The sequence below is a fragment of the Marmota monax genome, unplaced genomic scaffold (genome assembly GCF_021218885.2).
Source record: "Marmota monax isolate L192 unplaced genomic scaffold, Marmota_monax_Labrador192_F-V1.1 WCK01_AAM20220418_F8-fsc00064, whole genome shotgun sequence".
Classification (NCBI taxonomy): domain Eukaryota; kingdom Metazoa; phylum Chordata; class Mammalia; order Rodentia; family Sciuridae; genus Marmota; species Marmota monax.
The window spans coordinates 9,835,200-9,852,442 of NW_026694542.1; the positions used below are offsets into that span (position 1 = coordinate 9,835,200).

The 17,243-nt window shown below is 57.3% G+C and overlaps 1 protein-coding gene across 14 annotated transcripts in view; it reads right to left on the minus strand.

Moving 5' to 3' along the window:
* The window catches only part of Srcin1 (SRC kinase signaling inhibitor 1), a 66,057-nt gene extending 52,494 nt beyond the window's left edge, over window positions 1-13,563 (minus strand). For 4 of the 14 annotated variants that reach the window (XM_058571564.1, XM_058571561.1, XM_058571565.1 and 1 more), the window contains exon 1: window positions 10,865-11,093. In XM_058571564.1, the coding sequence (XP_058427547.1) occupies window positions 10,865-10,988 (124 nt within the window). In that variant the 5' untranslated portion in view covers window positions 10,989-11,093. Of the gene's footprint in view, window positions 1-2,589; window positions 2,653-10,864; window positions 11,094-13,175 lie in introns of those variants that run through there. The other 10 variants (XM_058571574.1, XM_046420423.2, XM_058571571.1 and 7 more) reach the window with 5 other exon arrangements.
* Window positions 13,564-17,243: the final 3,680 nt, after the last annotated feature.

The following is a 17,243-nucleotide window of genomic DNA, read 5'->3' on the forward strand; positions in this document are numbered from 1 at the left end:
ACCAGAGGTGATGGGGGAAGGTGGCTGAGGGCGGGGCAGGATAAAGGAGGCAGCACAGTGCCCCCTGCTAAACTCTGCTTCATGATCTCAGATTCCCACATGGCCAGGCACACAGTAGGCAGTAGGTGTGGACTAACTGTTTGCTGAATGACTATGTGAGCAATACGTGGGCTGGGCATAGTCCTGGAAGAGGAGCCACAGGGCCAAGGCTAATGAAGCTGCTGAAGCCCGACCTGGTCCAGTAAAGACATCTCAGAAGGAGCAGGGTTGGGAGGAGAAGGTGGGCCTGAACCTGAGCCAGCTCTTAGTGGCAGGGACCACAGAGGAACCTCACTTGCAGGAAGAAGTGAGGCAAAGGCATCTTGTATGCAGCATGAGGGACTGGGGCTAGACCTAAGAAAGACTTCGGGAGGAAGGCAGGATGGAAGGAGAGGACATAGGGCATAAGCTGCCCTGGAGCCTGGCGGTATCTGTCTGGCCTTAGACTATTGCTTAGCCCTCTGCGTGGGCGCCTCTGCCTCCTCCCCAGTGAAAGAGTCCACAGCCTGGAGCCCATGGTTCAGCTGTGATGGCGAATCCAGCCCAGGGCCCCAGGCGGCGCTCCACTCGGCTGGGCGTTAGCATTTTCCTGATGATCAGTGACTCTTCCAAAACTCCAAATGACTAAAGGAGCACCCACAGCCCACGGAGGAAGCTCGGGTCTCTTCTGAATGCAGGTCAACAGCGAGGGGCTGAGCCCACTGTCTGCCCAGCGCGGTGGCGGCCTCTGCCCCAGACCACTCGCACCCCCACTGGGCTCTCTAACAATCCTCCCCCGGACGGTTCCAGAATGCATCCAGATCTCGTTCCACTCTGGGTGGCAAAGCCAGGCTGGCATTGCTCCACCTTCTTATAGATGTAGAACCAGCCTGGAGGGTCCTGGGCCCCCTGTCCTCGAGGTATTCCAGAAGAGCCGGGAGAAGGAGAACGGGAGTGGGCCTCTGCTGGAGGCCCGGCCTCCTCCCAGCTCCCTGCCCGCAGCCCACCCCGTAGGCGGAGCCTTTGTGTAGGGAAGGCAGGTGGCCCTGAGACCCGGAGGGGCGGGGAGGACGGCTCCGCCCTCTCCCTCTCCCGCGGCGTCCAGGACGGTGGAGGGAGCGGCGTCCTTGCTCTTTTAGGAAAACGGTAATTTTAATTAAGAGGCAGACAAACGAGCGAGCGCTCTGCAGATTGTCTCAGAGCAAAGTTATTAAAAAGCTATCAAGGCGGCGGCAGCCACAGTGGCAAGGAGGGCGGCCTCCCCAGGCTGTCCGCCCGGGTTGGGGCTGAACCTCAGCTCAGAGCGGCAGAGGGCTAGAAGCTGGGGCCTGAGGACGCTCCAGGCAGGAGGGGGCAGGCAGCTCCCAGATAGTGCCCAGGACACCGACTGGCCACCTGAGCAGGGTGGGGACAGGAAGGGAGCCAGCATCAGGCAGCCCTGCAGCAGGCCGGGTGCCCAGCACTGCTTTCCTTTACTCTTCTCAACAATCCCCCTGTTCCACAGGCAAGAACAATGAGGCTCAGAGAGGGAAAGCGGCTGGTCCCAGGCCACACAGCTGGGAGATGGCTTCAGTGGGGATGTGAATATCACTGATTCACTCTGCTCTGTGCTGTTGATCCCACACGGGCAGTGGGGGGCTCTCTCCCCATATCCCTCCCCAGCCTAGGTGCTAGATGCCCTCGGAAGCAGCCTCCGCAGTAGCCTAACAGTGCTGCCTGCAAATGCCAGGGTCGCCAGGCACTTGGAGCCACTTGGAGTCACTGCTTGCTTGGTGGAGTCACAACCAGAGGGACAGGTTGGGGGATACTCTACAGGGACATAAACAAAGGAGCTGCCAGCAGGAGGAGCAGGCACCAATATGGCAACAGTGGACATAGGGTCACCTCCCCCAGGAGGTGACAGGTGTCCTGTAGTCAGCTGGCCGGGCCACAGCAGCTGCTCAGCTGAGCCCTGCATCACCTGTGCTCACCGGGGAAGCAAGGTATGGGGACCGTCTCTGTCTTGATCACCAGTGGCCTCTGAGCCTGGCCCGCGCTGCACAGAGAAGGTGGTTCGCGATTTGCCGCATGAGCAAGGAGCCAGCGATCCGGCTGGTGAAAGGCGAGCCCAGGTCAGCCAGTGCTGAGATCCACGGCCGAGTCTGTATGGCCCCTGGCAAAACAGACTCGGCCGTGGATCTCAGCAGGCCAGACCCTGGCTAGCCCCCGTCAAGGTCGGAGGGCGCCCACCTCCATCTCCGCGGAGGCCTCTTGCCTGGATCCCTCTCCCCAGGTGTCCGCCCCTCCTGGGAGGGTCAGCCAGTGCCTCTAGCCCGTTCCCAGCCCGCATTACAAGGAGGCTGTGCCGCCCGCACACACATGTACACGCCCACGTGCTGGCGCGCGCACACTCACATGCACACATAGACACAATTTCTGCCAGGCAAGGCGCCCTCCCCAGAGCTGGGTATCTGCTGTCCCCTCCCCTGGCAAAGGCCTTGGCCCACCAGGGACAGCCCCTCCCCCGTCGCGGGCCCTCCAGGCTGGGGAGGGGTCTGACTAAGGACGCGGGGCTCCCTCCTGCTTACTAACCTGGAGACTTTAAACAGAGGGAACACAGTCCTGGAGGCTTCCCTCCCGCCGCTCGCTGGAGCCCTGGGTGAGGGACAGGAAAGGAGGAGAGTCGTGAATGAGCGCCCAGACAGGCCCCTCGAGCAGCTGGGGAGAGCAGGGGCAGGGGCAGGGCTCTCAAAGTGGTAGGGCAGGGCCAGAGGCCCTGGAGGGACCAGGGACAAAGCAAGGCAGAGCCTTAGGAGCTGTCCCTTTGGGGTCACCAGGGTCTTGGGGGCAGCAGGATAGAGACTGGGTCTTGGAAGAAGAGCAGGGACTGAGGGGCAGAGACATCAGTGGAAGACAGACAGGAGGACAGACAGCAAGACAACACGGAAGACATGGGGTCCCCAGAATGGAGTCCCCAGGACAGACAGTCAATGAGCCAGGCCTGGTTCTTCTCCCAGAAACAGGGCAGACCTTTCTGGGGTGCCCATGCAAGATCCCAAGTGATAGCACCTTGGAAGGCCCATCGAAGGTCACCCCATCCTGGAAAGCCAGTGAGTTCTGGCTTTGGAAGAGCCTGTCATGGTGGCCCTATTGCCCACCCTCTCTCCAGCCCCAGAGGTCCCCATCTGCTCCACTCACCCCTAACCCTGAGGAAGTCCCCCTCAGCACACATGGAGGAGGCAGGCACCACACGCTGACAGACGCTCACACACTCACACTGCGATGGGCTGGGCAGAAAAACACACCTGGCCCAGACCCGCCTGAAGCCGCCCCCTAGCTCCTGCCCCACGCCCAATTTCCAACCATCAGGTTGGAGAGTCCCCCCAGTTGTCCATCCTGCCTTTCCCTCACCCTGCAGGAAGTCCTCTCTAAATCTGCTCTGTCTCCATGGGGCTGCAACACCTCTCTACTGCCTTCACCCAGGGCAGGCAGCACTAAGACCTTCCTGCCTGGGGACACTGTGGCCTGGGGACCCACTCCTCACAGCCGTCACTTAGCTGGCTCAGACCTATCCGTACGCACATCACGCCTGGCTGCAAGCGTTCCCAGAGCCCCCTGCCAATCTCATGGTTCCAATTTTCCCACCGATTACCCAACATGCGGACATCCCAGGGAGAAACAGCTGTCATACCCAGATGTTGGGACATTGACTGGGGAAGAAATCAAGAATGCTCACTGATGTCTCCAGCCCCAGAGGGCTTCCTGAGTGGGGATGGGGTCCAGGCTGGGAGGGGAGAGAAGCAGACAGACACAGGGGCACAGAAGACCAGTGGAGACTGCAGAGCCCCTTCTTCCTTCCTTCCTCTCACCAGCCTGAGTGGCAGCCCCAGAGGTCCAGACCCAGGTGGGCCAAGCTCAAGAGGTTTCCTCACACACGCCCCTTCCTCTGTGGAGGGTGGTCCCCCATTCAGTCATTCACAGTGATGAGGAGGAGGAACACCAGGAAATTACTATTTACTGAATGTTTATAATGGGCCAGCAACTCTGCCTATAATACCTCTTTGAATTCTGGGATGCAGCACTGGGAATAACCTCGAGTTACAGATGAGGAAACTGAACCTCACACAGGTGAAGCAACTTGCCCCAAACCACATAGCAAAGGAGTACTGGTGCTGGGATCCCAGCCTTCATCTATCTGACTCCAGAGTCTGAGCTCATGGCCTAGAGCTAAACTGCCTCCCATCCATCCTCCTCATCTTTGGCTCTCATTCAGTGCCCTTTGGGAAGTTCTACCCAAAGTCTATTCTCTTTCCATTGCATGCTTCAGCATGAACTATCTCCTAAGGGCAATTAGGTGGAAGAGGAGATTTTCTTCAGTCTCTTTTTACCTCATTCTAAGAAAGGGAGGCAGATGATTCTAACTGGGGTGGCCAGATGGGCCAAGGGAATGATGAGCTGTCAGGGTCACAGAGGTGGGCCCAGGACTTCCTGAGCTTCATTCATCTTCAGTTGACTTCAGTCTGTCCAGAAACCCTTTTCTGCCCTGCCCTTCCCTCCTCCATCACAGAGGCAGCAGTGGAAAGCCCCTCAAAGGCCCCTTCTTGTTCTGCCAACCAGAAATCCTAGAGCACCCAGGCTGGAGAAGCCAGAATACCTGGGGGTCTACAGAGCGAGGGTCTGTATCAGTCCTAACAGTGCTCACTTTTCCTCTTAGCCCCAGCTTTCAACTTATAATGCCACTAGGGACAACAATTAGGGACTCCTCAGGCCAACATGTCCACCGGCTGGGGACAGAGTATGGAGGGCCAAGGAGAGGTGGCAGACAGGCCCAGAATGCATCTACAGGGATGTGTCGGCATGGTCACAACCAGCCAGTTGGGAGTGCCATTCTCCCTCAGGCAGGTATCTGGGGCACCGCCAAGGATACCAGCTGCATCTGCAATGATCAGGCACCCAGGGGCATGGAGGGGGCACAGGGCAAGTCCCTGTCTCCCTGGCCCCTGTCCCCACCCTCAGCACAAACACCTCTAGCTGGGGCCTTTCTAAGGGGTCTCTGGGCCAGAGGCCTCTTGGTAGATGGAGTCTGAGGTCCCTGCTATGTTCCTGGGTCTGGGATTTCATCATGCTATGTGGCTGGGATGGAAAGAAGCCAGTGTACAGAGATGAGGATGTTTGCAGAGGTGAGAGTAGCAACATGGGGAAAAAATCCAACTCCTTTCCAGTTTTAAGAAACTCCATGCCGGGACATGCAGGCAACCAAGCCGGCTGTCTGACTGTACGGAGAACCTGGGTTAGGTTGTTGGGGAGCTGAGCCACCAGCTGGACCAACCTAGAGAAGGAAAATGTGGACTGGATTATAGACTCTAGATGGAATGGAGTGGGCAAAGCCAGTTCATATAGGAGGAGGAAGACTGTGGGGTTATGCTTCAGGGGAGAGTTGAACCCTCTTGCCACTCCCTTACCCATCCACTAGACTGAAGGACAGATTAGGCAAGGTGAGTCTTCAGAACAGAAGGGGCTGTTATAAGACCCAAGTTGTGCGCATGCGCACACAGGCTCCCCCATATTCTCTTGGCCCAAATCTCCATTTCTCCTGGCTTAGCTAAAGCTGGGGAAAGGTTCTTCCCACACTTCGTGTGGCAAGTCATGTATTATCTCAGGAGAGAGGAGGTGGATAGACTCTGTGACGACTGGAAGGAGCTTCAAGTCCTTCTGGTCTACCCTTTCTACTTATACCAAGGACACTGGAGACCAGAGGTGGGCAATGAAGTCACCAGTGTCACCCAGCAGCAGGGTAGACAGGCAGCTCAGACACCGGGCCAATGCTAGCTAGTTCTTCACCTCTGCATCCTCTTCTCCAGCAACTCAGGACCCCTCTCCATCAAGGCCCCTATATTCTGCCAGTCACAATAGTAACACCCCTCTGGATGGCCAAAGGTTATCTGGAAAGTCATGCTAATCAGTCTTCTGGCCCTAGACACAACACCAGCCTACCTGAGCGCATAGATCTACCAGTGAAATGAAAATACCACTGAGGTCCCCACCTGAAAGGGGTCTCCCTTTATGGAAACTAGACAGGAAGTTTTTCTTCCTATCTAACCCCGATTCTTCCTGCTGCAGCAAAGGCCTATTTCCTCTCAAGCTGTCCTGTGCAGAGACAGGGGGAGGGAGAGAAGAGCAGATTTCCAGCCTCCAAACCCTTCTGTTTGCCCACTCCCAGCAGAGAGGATGAGGGCAGGGTGTCCCAGGGGGCTGGCCGTGAGCCTAGTGCATGTGTGGGGCCTGAAGGGGGGTAGGGGGAGCAGCAGTCCAAGTAGGGGAGAAACAGATCTTCTAGGAATTATTCCTCCACCTCCTCAGCCTCTGTCACACCCGAAGACTCAGACTTAACGAGGGGGTTTCTCTGGGTTCATGAACACATCATTTATTGAGTATTTATTACGTCAGGCACTGCAATGGGTGTTTTTATGTTATTTCATTTACCCTTCACAAAATTCTATGAAACTAATTTGTCTCCTGGGACAGTCCTTTCCTAAGACTAACTTTGATCTTTCTTGCTGCATTTCCACTGGTTGTCCTCTTTGGTGGTGGAGGGCATTTTGTTCCTGTCTTCAGAGAGTCTCATCATTATTCGGGTGGCTCCACATTATCTTTTCCAGGCTGCTAACCTTTACTCCAGCCTTGTCCCATGTGACAGGTGATATGTGGGTGAAAGGGACCAAGGCCAGGATTGAAGGCTGGGATCCAGGGCACTGCCCAATGCCAGATATTGAGCACAAACCAGGTAGCCGCAGAGGAAGCCCTGGGGAAAATCCCCACAAGATCAGGCTGGGCTGACACGTGGGAGCCAACCTGGAGCTAGCAGGCTGTCCCGCCCTGGTTGATGCCTGCAGCCCTCAGAAGGGCCTGGAACCTGCCTTTGGTACGGTAACTAGGAAGGGCCCAGAGAGGCTGTGAATGGCCTAGTCTTTCTTTCTTTCTTATTTTTCTTTGTCTGAATTTTTTTTTTAGTTGTAGATGAACACAATACCTTCATTTTATTTATTTATTTTTATGTGGTGCTGAAGATGGAACCCAGGGTCTCACACCTGCAAGGCAAGCGCTCTACCACTGAGCTACAGCCCTAACCTAATCTTTCTTAATGACCATCTCTAAGGCCCATGTTCAGCCCACATTCCTGGAGCCCAGGGACCTGGGCAGAGGCACAACCTGGTCAGTCTCATCAGGGACTGTGGATGGCAGATGGAGCAGAGTGGGAGTTCTTGCACCTACGGAAGCTTCTGGCATCTGGAAAGCCAAAGGCATATGACCATGCTTCCCTGTTTGGACTTTTTAGGGCAGGACAGGGATTCCCTCCACCAAAGCCATACCTTGGCCTTAGCTCTAGCAAAGCTGGGATGCAGGGGCCAGGGGCCCCCCTCCCCAGGGAATGCTCAGCCTCAGCTTCCACCCTCTAGGAAACTGGAGCCGAAGAAGCCTGGACCAATGGGCAAGGGGAGTCAGAATGGTGGGTGGGACTCTAGGCCGGTGTGGGTGGTGCCCTCTTTCTTCAAGCAGGCACTATTAATATATGCAAAGCATATGCAAATAACCCAGAAGAGAGACACAACATCTCCTGGAATGTCAGAAGAGACCTTGGAGATCATCCAGCCCACGCCCCCTCATTTCACAGGTGAGGAAAGAGTCCCCAGCGGGAAGGGACTTGCTCAAGGTCACACAGACACTTGGGTACCAAGGACGGATCAGAATTAGATTTTTCGATCTAGTCTAGGGCTCTTTCCGGGATTGGCCAATAGGTCGAAGGGGACCCAGGGCCTGGAGAGGACTCAGGCAGGCTTAGCGGAGACCCCTATGGGGGACTGAGTGGAGAGGCCTCTTGGGCCCCTCCTCCCCACCTCTGAGCCTGGAGGCAGACTGGTGGGTGTGTGGGGAACAGTGTACAAGGACAGCAGGATCCCTGGGGGACCAGAGGGTCAGAAACCAGGGGCTGGGGCTCTGGAGAGGGAAGCCTCAGGGTGACTGAAGTATCTGAGGCAGGGGAGGAAGAGCCCAATGTCAGGGCAAGGTGCCCGCTGTGCTGAGGGGAGGGGATGTGCCCTTGCTGCGTGTACACACACACACACACACACACTCTCATCCCTAAGTGCACAGCGGGCCCTCTTCTGCCTGGACACTGATAACAATAGCACCTGACAGACCAGCTAGGCCATCCCTTCGGAGGCTGCGCTGTGGCTGCTTTGCACACCACCCCCTTGGCTTCACAACCTTCCAGACAGTCCTAGAAAGCAGGAGGGAGAGGGAGGGAAGACAGGTAGAGGGAGAGGGAGCAGCCAGAGGGAGGAAGGGGGGACTTGAGAACTGGGAGAAAGGGAGCGCATGAAGGACAGAGCAGGAGAAACCGAGGGGCAGGGAGGGGAGACCAGGCAGAACATGGGGAGTCTGGGTGGCAGGGAGGAGAGCGGAGGGGTGGGGAAAGATGGGGGTGGGGCAGAGAGGGGGGGGGCAGCAGATCAGAGAAGGGTGCCCAGGGACCTGAAGGACAATGCTAGAGCCCAGGTATGGGGACCAGGAGCCCTGGCAGAGAGCGCCTAGGCTATCTGGCAGAATTTGGGGACCAGGCCCCTGCCCCTCTGCCCACCTCCCCAGCTACTCCCTTGGCTGCCAGGAAATCAGTCCTCCCTCCTCTCCACCTCCCTCCCTCCTTCCCTCCCCGGGGGCCTTCGCAGCCAAATCCAAAGCCTTCATCTCCTCTTTTCAGAGCCTGGAATGAAAGAAGGGGAAGCAAGTGAGTGCAGCCCTCAAACCCGCTGACGGCCAGATTTTTATTATCTTTGCTCGAATGGGCCCTGGGAAGCCAACTAGGGATTCTTCAAAGAGCGTCTGAGTGCCTCATTGAAGCCGGCACCTGCATCAGCCCACCCACGGCAGGCTGCTGGGGTTTGGGGGGCGCAACCTGTCCCCACCCCCCACCAGTGCTAGGAACCAGATCATAGGCTGCCAGCAGCCTCACGCTCTGCACCTTGTGCCCAGGTCAGAAAGCCAGGCTCAGCGGCCAGACCCGGGCCAGCTGGGCATCTAAGGCAGTTTCTGTCCCTCTCTGGGCCTTTCGGACACAAATAAAGGAAGAAAACAGATCTCCTTGCCAGGGCTTGGAGGAGATAAGTGCTTAGGATTCCTCGAAAGAGAAGCTTTTATGGCAAGCCCTGGAGCCTTCTCCTGGTACTTGCCCAGCACCCACAGGCTTCCTCTACTGCCCCGACCCCTCTTGGAAAGACTCCCTCCCAACACAGCTGCCTCTGCCTGTGCCCCAGGCCCACTATTCAGAAGGAAAGACACTATGACCTTTCTTTTCTCTAACCCTAAACACAGTTCCAGCAATTCAGATCTTCAACCCTGTCTTCCTTCTTTCTAATCCAGGTGGGGTGAAGTGGGGGCGCTACGCAGACCAGGTACATCAAAGAACCCAGCCCCTTCCCCCTCAGCGCTTCCAGCGCTGGCAGGGGTTTTGGCAGAGAATAGCAAGGTTGGCACTGGGTAGACAGCAGTGGTGCCACCCCCGCCCCCATCTCTGACCACACCATTGAGATCAATGCCCGCAGCCAAAGAAGGAATCAATGGTTCTAATTAAACCCTCTTTCCAGGGTGGGTCCCTGGCCAGGGAAAGAGAGAAGAGAGAACACCAGAGAGGCTCTGCATCCTGAAAAATACCTTAGACATCTTTGAGAAGCCTGAAGCTCTGCAGAAATCAGGCCATGAAGACCCCAGGCCCCTGCATTAGGCAAGAAGGCAAGTAGAGCGCTGGGGTGAACCTCTGGGATTGGGGTAAGCCTCCAAAAGGCGTATTCTAGGGACCCCTCCCCTTTCCTTTCCCTGCCTGACACCACAGTTGCTTCTTTCAGAAAGATCTCCAGAGCACAGATAGCAGGAACCAGAAGGGGGACCCACAGCATCTCCATTGGAGCCCTGAGGGTCATCGCAGAGAATCAGCCACGGCAGAAAAGGCGGAAGGAGCAAGACTTGGGGGGTGCACTGGACAAAGACCCTCTTGTCCCTAGGCAGGGTGGCAGGAAGCCAGGGCAAAGCCTTTGCACTTGCTGCCAATGGTGCCTGGGTGCCAGGCAGTCTGGGTGGGGAGCTGGGGGGATATTATTCTTGGAGCCCCCTCCCCTTATCCCAGAGTCCTCACCCCCATTCCTTGCTTCTACACCAGGCCACTAGCTAGGTCTCTGCCCCAGCAACTCTTACTTGCCTGAAACTCTCCTTCCTGTGATGCTTGCCCAGAGTGGCCCCAACATCAACCATAGCCAGCCAAACCCTAAACACGTACATCATAACTGACCCCACATACACACACATGCACAACCTCACCAGAAAACACAGCCAGCCCCCCTGCCACCTGTGATGACAGAGCCTTACATTTCACAGTGACAGTCTCTGTCAAATGCATCATCAATTTTTTAAGACCAGCCAGACGGGGAGCAAAGGGAATGAGAGAAACTGAGGCACAGAGTTAGACAGCAAAGCAGTTGGTTCAAGGTCACCCACACCAAGATTCCCAGAGTCCAGAAGGTATTCTAACCCCCCTAGAGTGCTCAACCCCCACCCAAAGGAACATTCAGACCCACAAATCTCAAGTCGGGTCAGCTTCCTTCACTCCCCACCCTCATCTGTTTCCTTTTCCCCCCAAAACAGACAGAAGCTCCTATAGCTCCTTTGAAGAGCTTCAGACAGAAATCTCCAGCTCGAGGACCTCACTTCCCTCAAAGTTGGGGGCTGCAGGACCTCCTGGTCCTGCAGAATTTGAGGAGAGAGGCTGGAAAAGACGGTCCAGGACCCCCTCCTTGCCCACAGCCCTAATCCGGCTCACCTGGCTCCCCTCGGCCCCCAGCGTCCCTTGGTCCAGCCTCCTCCCTGGGAGCGCGGGCACTGCCCTCCGCGGTCCTCTCCCACCAGGCCAGGGCAAAGCGCCGGAGGCACTGCCAGGGCTGCATGGGGAGGCGTGGGGCTGGGGGCGCGTACCAGCAGCCGCACACGCCCCGCCGGGCCCTGCCAGCCTAGCTGCGGAGGCACCCGGCCGGCCCCCTCTGCTGCCACCAGCATCCTGCTGCCCCCACCGACAGGACTAGGAGCTGGCCCGGGAGCTTCTGACGTAGCAGGGGGGTGCGTGGGAGGGAAGGGGGGGCCACTGCGCGTTTTAGCCCCAGCCCCGCCCTCTGTTCCTGGGCCCACCCCAGTCCCTATCTCTTCATTCACCCTGGATGCCCTCCCCAGCTGGGGGCGCCCTCCCCTGCCCTCTGGCCTCTGCAGGGGGAGGGCTTAAGATCAAATAGCCCCTCCCCCAGCCCCTCCCTCTTGTGGGCCCTCCCAACCCGCCAGTCGAGCAGGGAGCAGGTCCCCAGTTTCTGCAACTGCTGCTGAGGCTCAGAGGTCTCCAGGGCTAGAGCCTCGAGGTGCAGGGGGGTAGGGGTGGAATCCGGGCTTGTATCCTGGCAACACAGCCAACCCCAGAACGCACTTAGCCCCTTTCTTCCCTGGGGGGCTGACGTGAAGGGCCCATTACCACCAGCCCCAGCCTGTACCCCATTCTGGGAGCTGGGGCAGGGGAAGGCCTTTGATGCTCCTCACTTCTCCATCCCCATCCCCTCCCCCTGTAGCCTCCTCTGCCTCCACCTCCGATGGACCACTCCCCTCCCCCCACTCTCCTCGCCATCCATCCCCCTTCTTCTTCTCCCACCCCTCCCCCTCCACACATAGTCCTTTACATTTCAACCCCCTCAGGCCCCCTCCCCCGGGTACCGAGAGGCCCTCCCGCCCCGTCTCCAGTCTTCCCAATCCTTAACCCCATCTCTGGTCCCAGCACTCTCGCGCCCGGGTCCTTCTCCCAAGGCCGGCGTGCGGCGGTCCCCAGCCCCCCAGCACACACCTGCGTCCCGAGCATCCCTCGCCCCGCGGGCCGCCGCCTCCCGGGCCTGGCCGCCGCCCCCGCCCCCGGCCGAGGGGAAAACACACAAAGAAAACAGAAATACCTTCCACTTAAGCATGGAGGCACATTAGGGAGGAGAGAGACAGGGACATGCCTTGGGACGGAGCGTTCCCCATCGGGCGGGGGCGCGGGGGGCGGGGGCCCCGGGCCGGCCTGCCTGGCGCTCGCCCTCTCGCCGCCTCACGGGCTCCTCGCTCGGCCCCAGCCCCGGGGCGCGGTGCCAGGCGGGCGGGCCGGGGGCGCGGGCCCCGCCGGGGTGGACCAGCTGGGAGGGCGCCGGCGGCCGGGCGTGTGGGTGCGCGCGCGCGCGGGCGTGTCACCGAGTGTGCGAGAGCGAGTGTGTGTGTGTGTGTGTGTGTGTGTGAGATCGCGCGCGTGCGGCCGGCGCGGGTGTGTCACTGCGGACGGGAGCGCGCGCGGCGCGGGCACGCGCGTGTGGCCGGATGGTACAAAGGGCCGCCGGGGGCGGAGGGGAACGGGGGAGGGGAGGGGGCATTGCGCTTTCTCGCGCCCTCCAGCAGCACCGCGGGATCCCGCAGCGCGCGACCGGAGTAGGGTACGGGGCGCGCTCCTGCTCCCCTCTCCACTCCACCTGCTTCCCCCAACCTAAGCAGTCCTCGCGACACGACAGGGACAAATACATTGACCGGGGACTGGCCTTGGAGGAGGCACCTGGGGAAGGGGGACTTTTCAGGGGTACGAGACTCCTGGGATAGAAAAGCACTTGGGTCGGGGCGGGGCGGGGCAGGAAGGCGAGGAGAGGCAACGAGACTGGGGGCCACTCTTCAGCCAAGGTGACCTCAGAACGCGGCAGCCGCCCTATGCAGGAAAAGTGGGGACCCCGCTCTGGCTCCAAGGCGCCCCCCTCCACCCCTTGGCCCTTCCCCCTAGCCTTAGACAGTGCTCCTCCAGAGGGACCTGGCTCCCTGGCGCCCCCTGCTGGACTGCCTCCTAGCCCCCCCCCCCCCCCACTAAAGGTTGCGGCCCCTCCTGCAGGTGCGTGCGGGAACTGCAGCGGTGCGTGCTGAGAGTAAGGGGAATCTATTATTTCTCCTCTACATGGGACCCTAGAGAAGGACGCTACAACTACTCCACCTTCTCACGCCTCGCTTAGAGGCGCCATTGCCACCTCCAATGCAACCTGCAGACAGCCTGCTCCGCCCCATCCGGCCCTGACCCACTGTAGTTGGCTTACCTGTTGGCTCAGCGAACTTCAGCTCCGAACCAAACCCGTACTGACCCTTCCTCGTGCTCTGATTGCTCCTCTCTCACTGCATCCGATTCTCGGGTTAAACCCTTCTCTCCTAAGCCTCTCTTGGGAAAGGGAAAATGGGCTGAGACCCCTGCCCCTTTTATTTATTCCTGGCATTCCTTAAGCCAGCTCAGATGATAAAGAAAGGGACACGCTGCATCTCTTCGCTGTAGGACACCAGGCCAACTGGCAGGCAGGCAGAGAACCCAGGAGAGAAGACCCCACCTCAAGTAGCCCGAATGACAAACCGGTTTCCCCACTTCCTGGTCTACCCAGTCACAGCCTTAATCTGGGCTCTCCCACTTTCCTGCCCGCCCCCAGGCCTACCTCTGAGCAAACCACATGCCCGGCTAGGGGCAAGGTCCCAAATACCCCTCAGAGATCAATGTCCAGTTGCAGTAACCCAGGTGGCAGGGCTAGGGCTGGAGGAGGAGGGGGCCTTTCCCAACTCCTGCCAGACAATTCAGGAGGGCAGCCAAGAGCTGTGACACTGACACATGGTCTGGGCACACGACCCCAGCAGTTGGGCACCCTGACTTCTCCCCTCCTGGGCCAGCTGCCTCTCCCTCTGCCAACTGGATGGTGCCCATCTTTTGGCCTCTGAGAGTGCCGTGGGCACCTGTCCAGCTCCCTCCCTGGCTGTCTGCCCAGGATGGGCACGGGAGGCAGCAGGCCCTGTGCAGAGGAGGGTCAGACTGGTAGAGTAGCTTCCTCTCAGCGGCAAGACACTACCTCCCAAGCCTCCTAGAGCTCAGAGTGTGGGCACATAATGCTGTTCCATTCAGGCTCCCCATTTAGCTGCTGCACAGGACTCCTCTGCCTTTTGCCTCCCCCAACTCAGATTTCTAACCCCCAGGGACACAATTTCTTCCTGTTCCCAATTTTTGCCCACCTAAGGAGAAGAGAATCTGCAGGTGCTTTACCTGTGATGTCTAATTTAGCTCTTTCACCAACCCTATAGAAGTGACAACTTTCATTCCCATATCACAGTAAAGGAATTGAGGCTCAGAGAAGGATAGCCAATCACCTTGCCTCCTACACAGACATCTCCTAGCCCCATGGGTAGAAGCAGGGACCAGCCAGGCACACCAAGTCTCATAACCATATGGTTGGTGGCAAAGAGCTGGGATCAGGAATGCATCTAAGAGTTAAAATAGGTACTTTATCAATAATGAGGACCTGGGCATTCTCTCCCAGATGACAATGGAAAATGTATGACATGGAGATTTTTCCACCCTTACACTAGATGCCAAGAAGTCAATAGACAGGACTGAGTGGGACAAGTCCGTGAATCAGCCCCCAGGGATTGGAACAGTTCCAAAGGTGTCAGCAGGACAAAGCACTCATTTTCCCATTCCCTTAGAAGCGCTCCTTCAGAGGGTCCCCTGGGTGTCCCCCTGGAGGGGCTTAAATCCGATTCAGTATTTCTTGTGAGGCTCAGTTTTTAATGACGAATCCTTCACATTTCTGGTCATCTCATAGCTATGAGCTCATTTGACCCTCTCCCCAACTCTCCAAAGATGTCTTATGGGACACACAAACACCTAGGACTGCTGGCCCCACATGTCCCATGGAGAAGTGAGAGGGAATGTGGCTTCTGAACAGGAGCAAAGATGTCAAGGTCTCCAGTTGAGCCAAAAGTGGGGATGGCCTGGCAACCTCATCCTTCATGGACCCCATCTGGTCCCCTGCTCTGCTCCAGAGGAGGGGGAAGATAGGTGCACCTCCCCCTCCCATGAATGAGACCTCAGAACTTGGAAAGGCTCTTAGTGTAGGGAGAAGGCTGAAGATGCCACCTCCTGACCAAAGTGACAGTGAACCAGGAATGAATCTCCAGCCGAGAATGAATCTTCCAGGGTGGCTCCTGGAAGCTGGCACAGTGCCCATGCCAGTCAGCATGCCAGCTGCCTCCACCTGAGACGCTTCAGGTGCTGCACCTCCCCCTTCTCATTCCCCAACAGGTAACTTCCCTCTGGTCCTCCTCCCCTGTGACTCTGGCAGTTCTCCTCCGAAGGCAACAGCTGGCATGTCCGGGGATCTTAACCACTACCTTGCCCTTCTCAAACTCTCTAGTCCCCTTGCTTATATCTGGGAGCCTGCAGGAGGGATGTATTGGGAAGCACTCTAGAGGGGAGAATTCTCACCTTTTTTTTTTTCCTCCCAAGACACAGTAGAAGCAGGGATGGCACCTGAACAAGAAGAGGGAATTTGGGTGGGCAGAAAGATTCCCAAGGGAAGCGGGTGCAATGGCACATGCCGGGAATCCCAGCAACTTGGGAGGCTGAGGCAGAAGGATCACAAGTTCAAAGCCAGCCTCAGCAACTTAGCAATGTGTCAAGCAACTTAATGAGACCCTGTCTCAAAATAAAAAAGAGCTGGAGATGTGGCTCAGTGGCTAAGCACCCCTGGGTTCAATCCCTGGTACCAAAAAAATAAAAAATAAATAAAAATTCCCAGGACTCTCTAGGAGAAGCTGCAGGGAGAAAGGTGATGCGCCCCTAGACTGCCCACTCTGACACCTTGAACTATTCCCCTCAGGATCCCCCTAGAAAGTCCCTCCAGGCTACAAATACTATTTGTTTGGCCAGGGCATTCCATGAGACCCATGGAGCCATCCACACTATACTGAAGGTGGCCTGGGGCCTGGTCCTGTTCTGGGGAGCGTGTTGGACTTTGGGACAGAAGCCAGGCTCTACCTGGAGTTTCTTGACCACAGCCTACTGTCCAAGAGCCCCTAAACCTCTCCTCTCACATTCCTTGTTCTCAGTTCCCACTCCCACTCCACAGGAGAGGAACAAGTGGCAGTAAATTTCAAAAGAAATTTTACTCTGTCCCCTGCAGTCCCTCCTCCCTTGCTTGTTATTGTAATGAATGCAAATAGTGCTCAATAACTGATACCCTCATTAGCACATCAAACTGCTCTCTGCAGAATGCAGAGACAAAGTGGAGGGGTTTCTCTGGGTCCAGCCCCCTCCAAAGAACCTTAGCCTGGTGCTTCTATAGGGAGGGACCATAGAGTTGGTGAGGGGCTTGCTGGTGGGATTTCAGGTGTCCCCCACTGTGTGGGAGTTTTCTGGGCCCAGGACTCTTTCCTGTTAGATGACAAGGGTCCTACCTGTCTTCCTGTCACACTGGGAGCTCCTTGAGGCAGGCCCTGTGCTGCCCTTATTAAACTAGAGCTCCCCCTTACCCTAGGGTGGTAGATCTCAAACTAAATGGAAAAGCAGAACCCCTTGGAGGGCTTTTGGGAGAAGAGGGACTGACCCACTAAATTCCTGTTCAATGTTTGAGGAGGGCCTGGGAACTTGCATTTCTAGCAAGTTCCCAAGAACTGCTGCTGCCGAATGGGTACCACACTTGGAGAACCAGTGGGAACCGTCTCCTTATTTCATAGCTTTGGACTTTGCCAACAAAGGTGACACTGAAATAAGTCTGGGCAGGGCCTGGCACACAGGGAATGTCTAAGAGAGCTTTGTGGCTTGAATGATGCGTCTCCCTCTCCTGTCCTTCCCATCCTGACCAAGGCTGGTTCATGCCGCCATGAGCATCCCTGGCCACTCCTTCCTCCCTGGATCTGGACCTTCCATGCTGAGGAACAGGGATGACCAGAGCCTCCTGGTCCCCCGCTGTGTGCAGGTGCATGCTTCTTGCTGCTGTCAGTGGGTGTCATCTCCCCAGATGAGAAGAGAATAACGGTGCAAGAGACAACTATGAACACCCCACCTCACTCTGGGGTGACCTTCTGGGGCCCAGGTGGGGAAAGGCTTATATCTGGGGTCTGTGAATATGCATGCGGCTCGCCCTGTCTTTTCCTCCCACTCTGTCCCCTGAGCATAAGAATTGCCTGGAAGATGCCTCAGCAATTTAGTGAGACCCCGTCTAAAAATAAAAAGGGCTGGGGAATGTAGCTCAGTGGCAAAGCACCCTGGGTTCAACCCCCAGTACAAAAGAAAAAAAAAATTGCCTTGAGCCAGGTGGGGTGGCATGGGCCTGTAGTCCCAGCACTAAGAA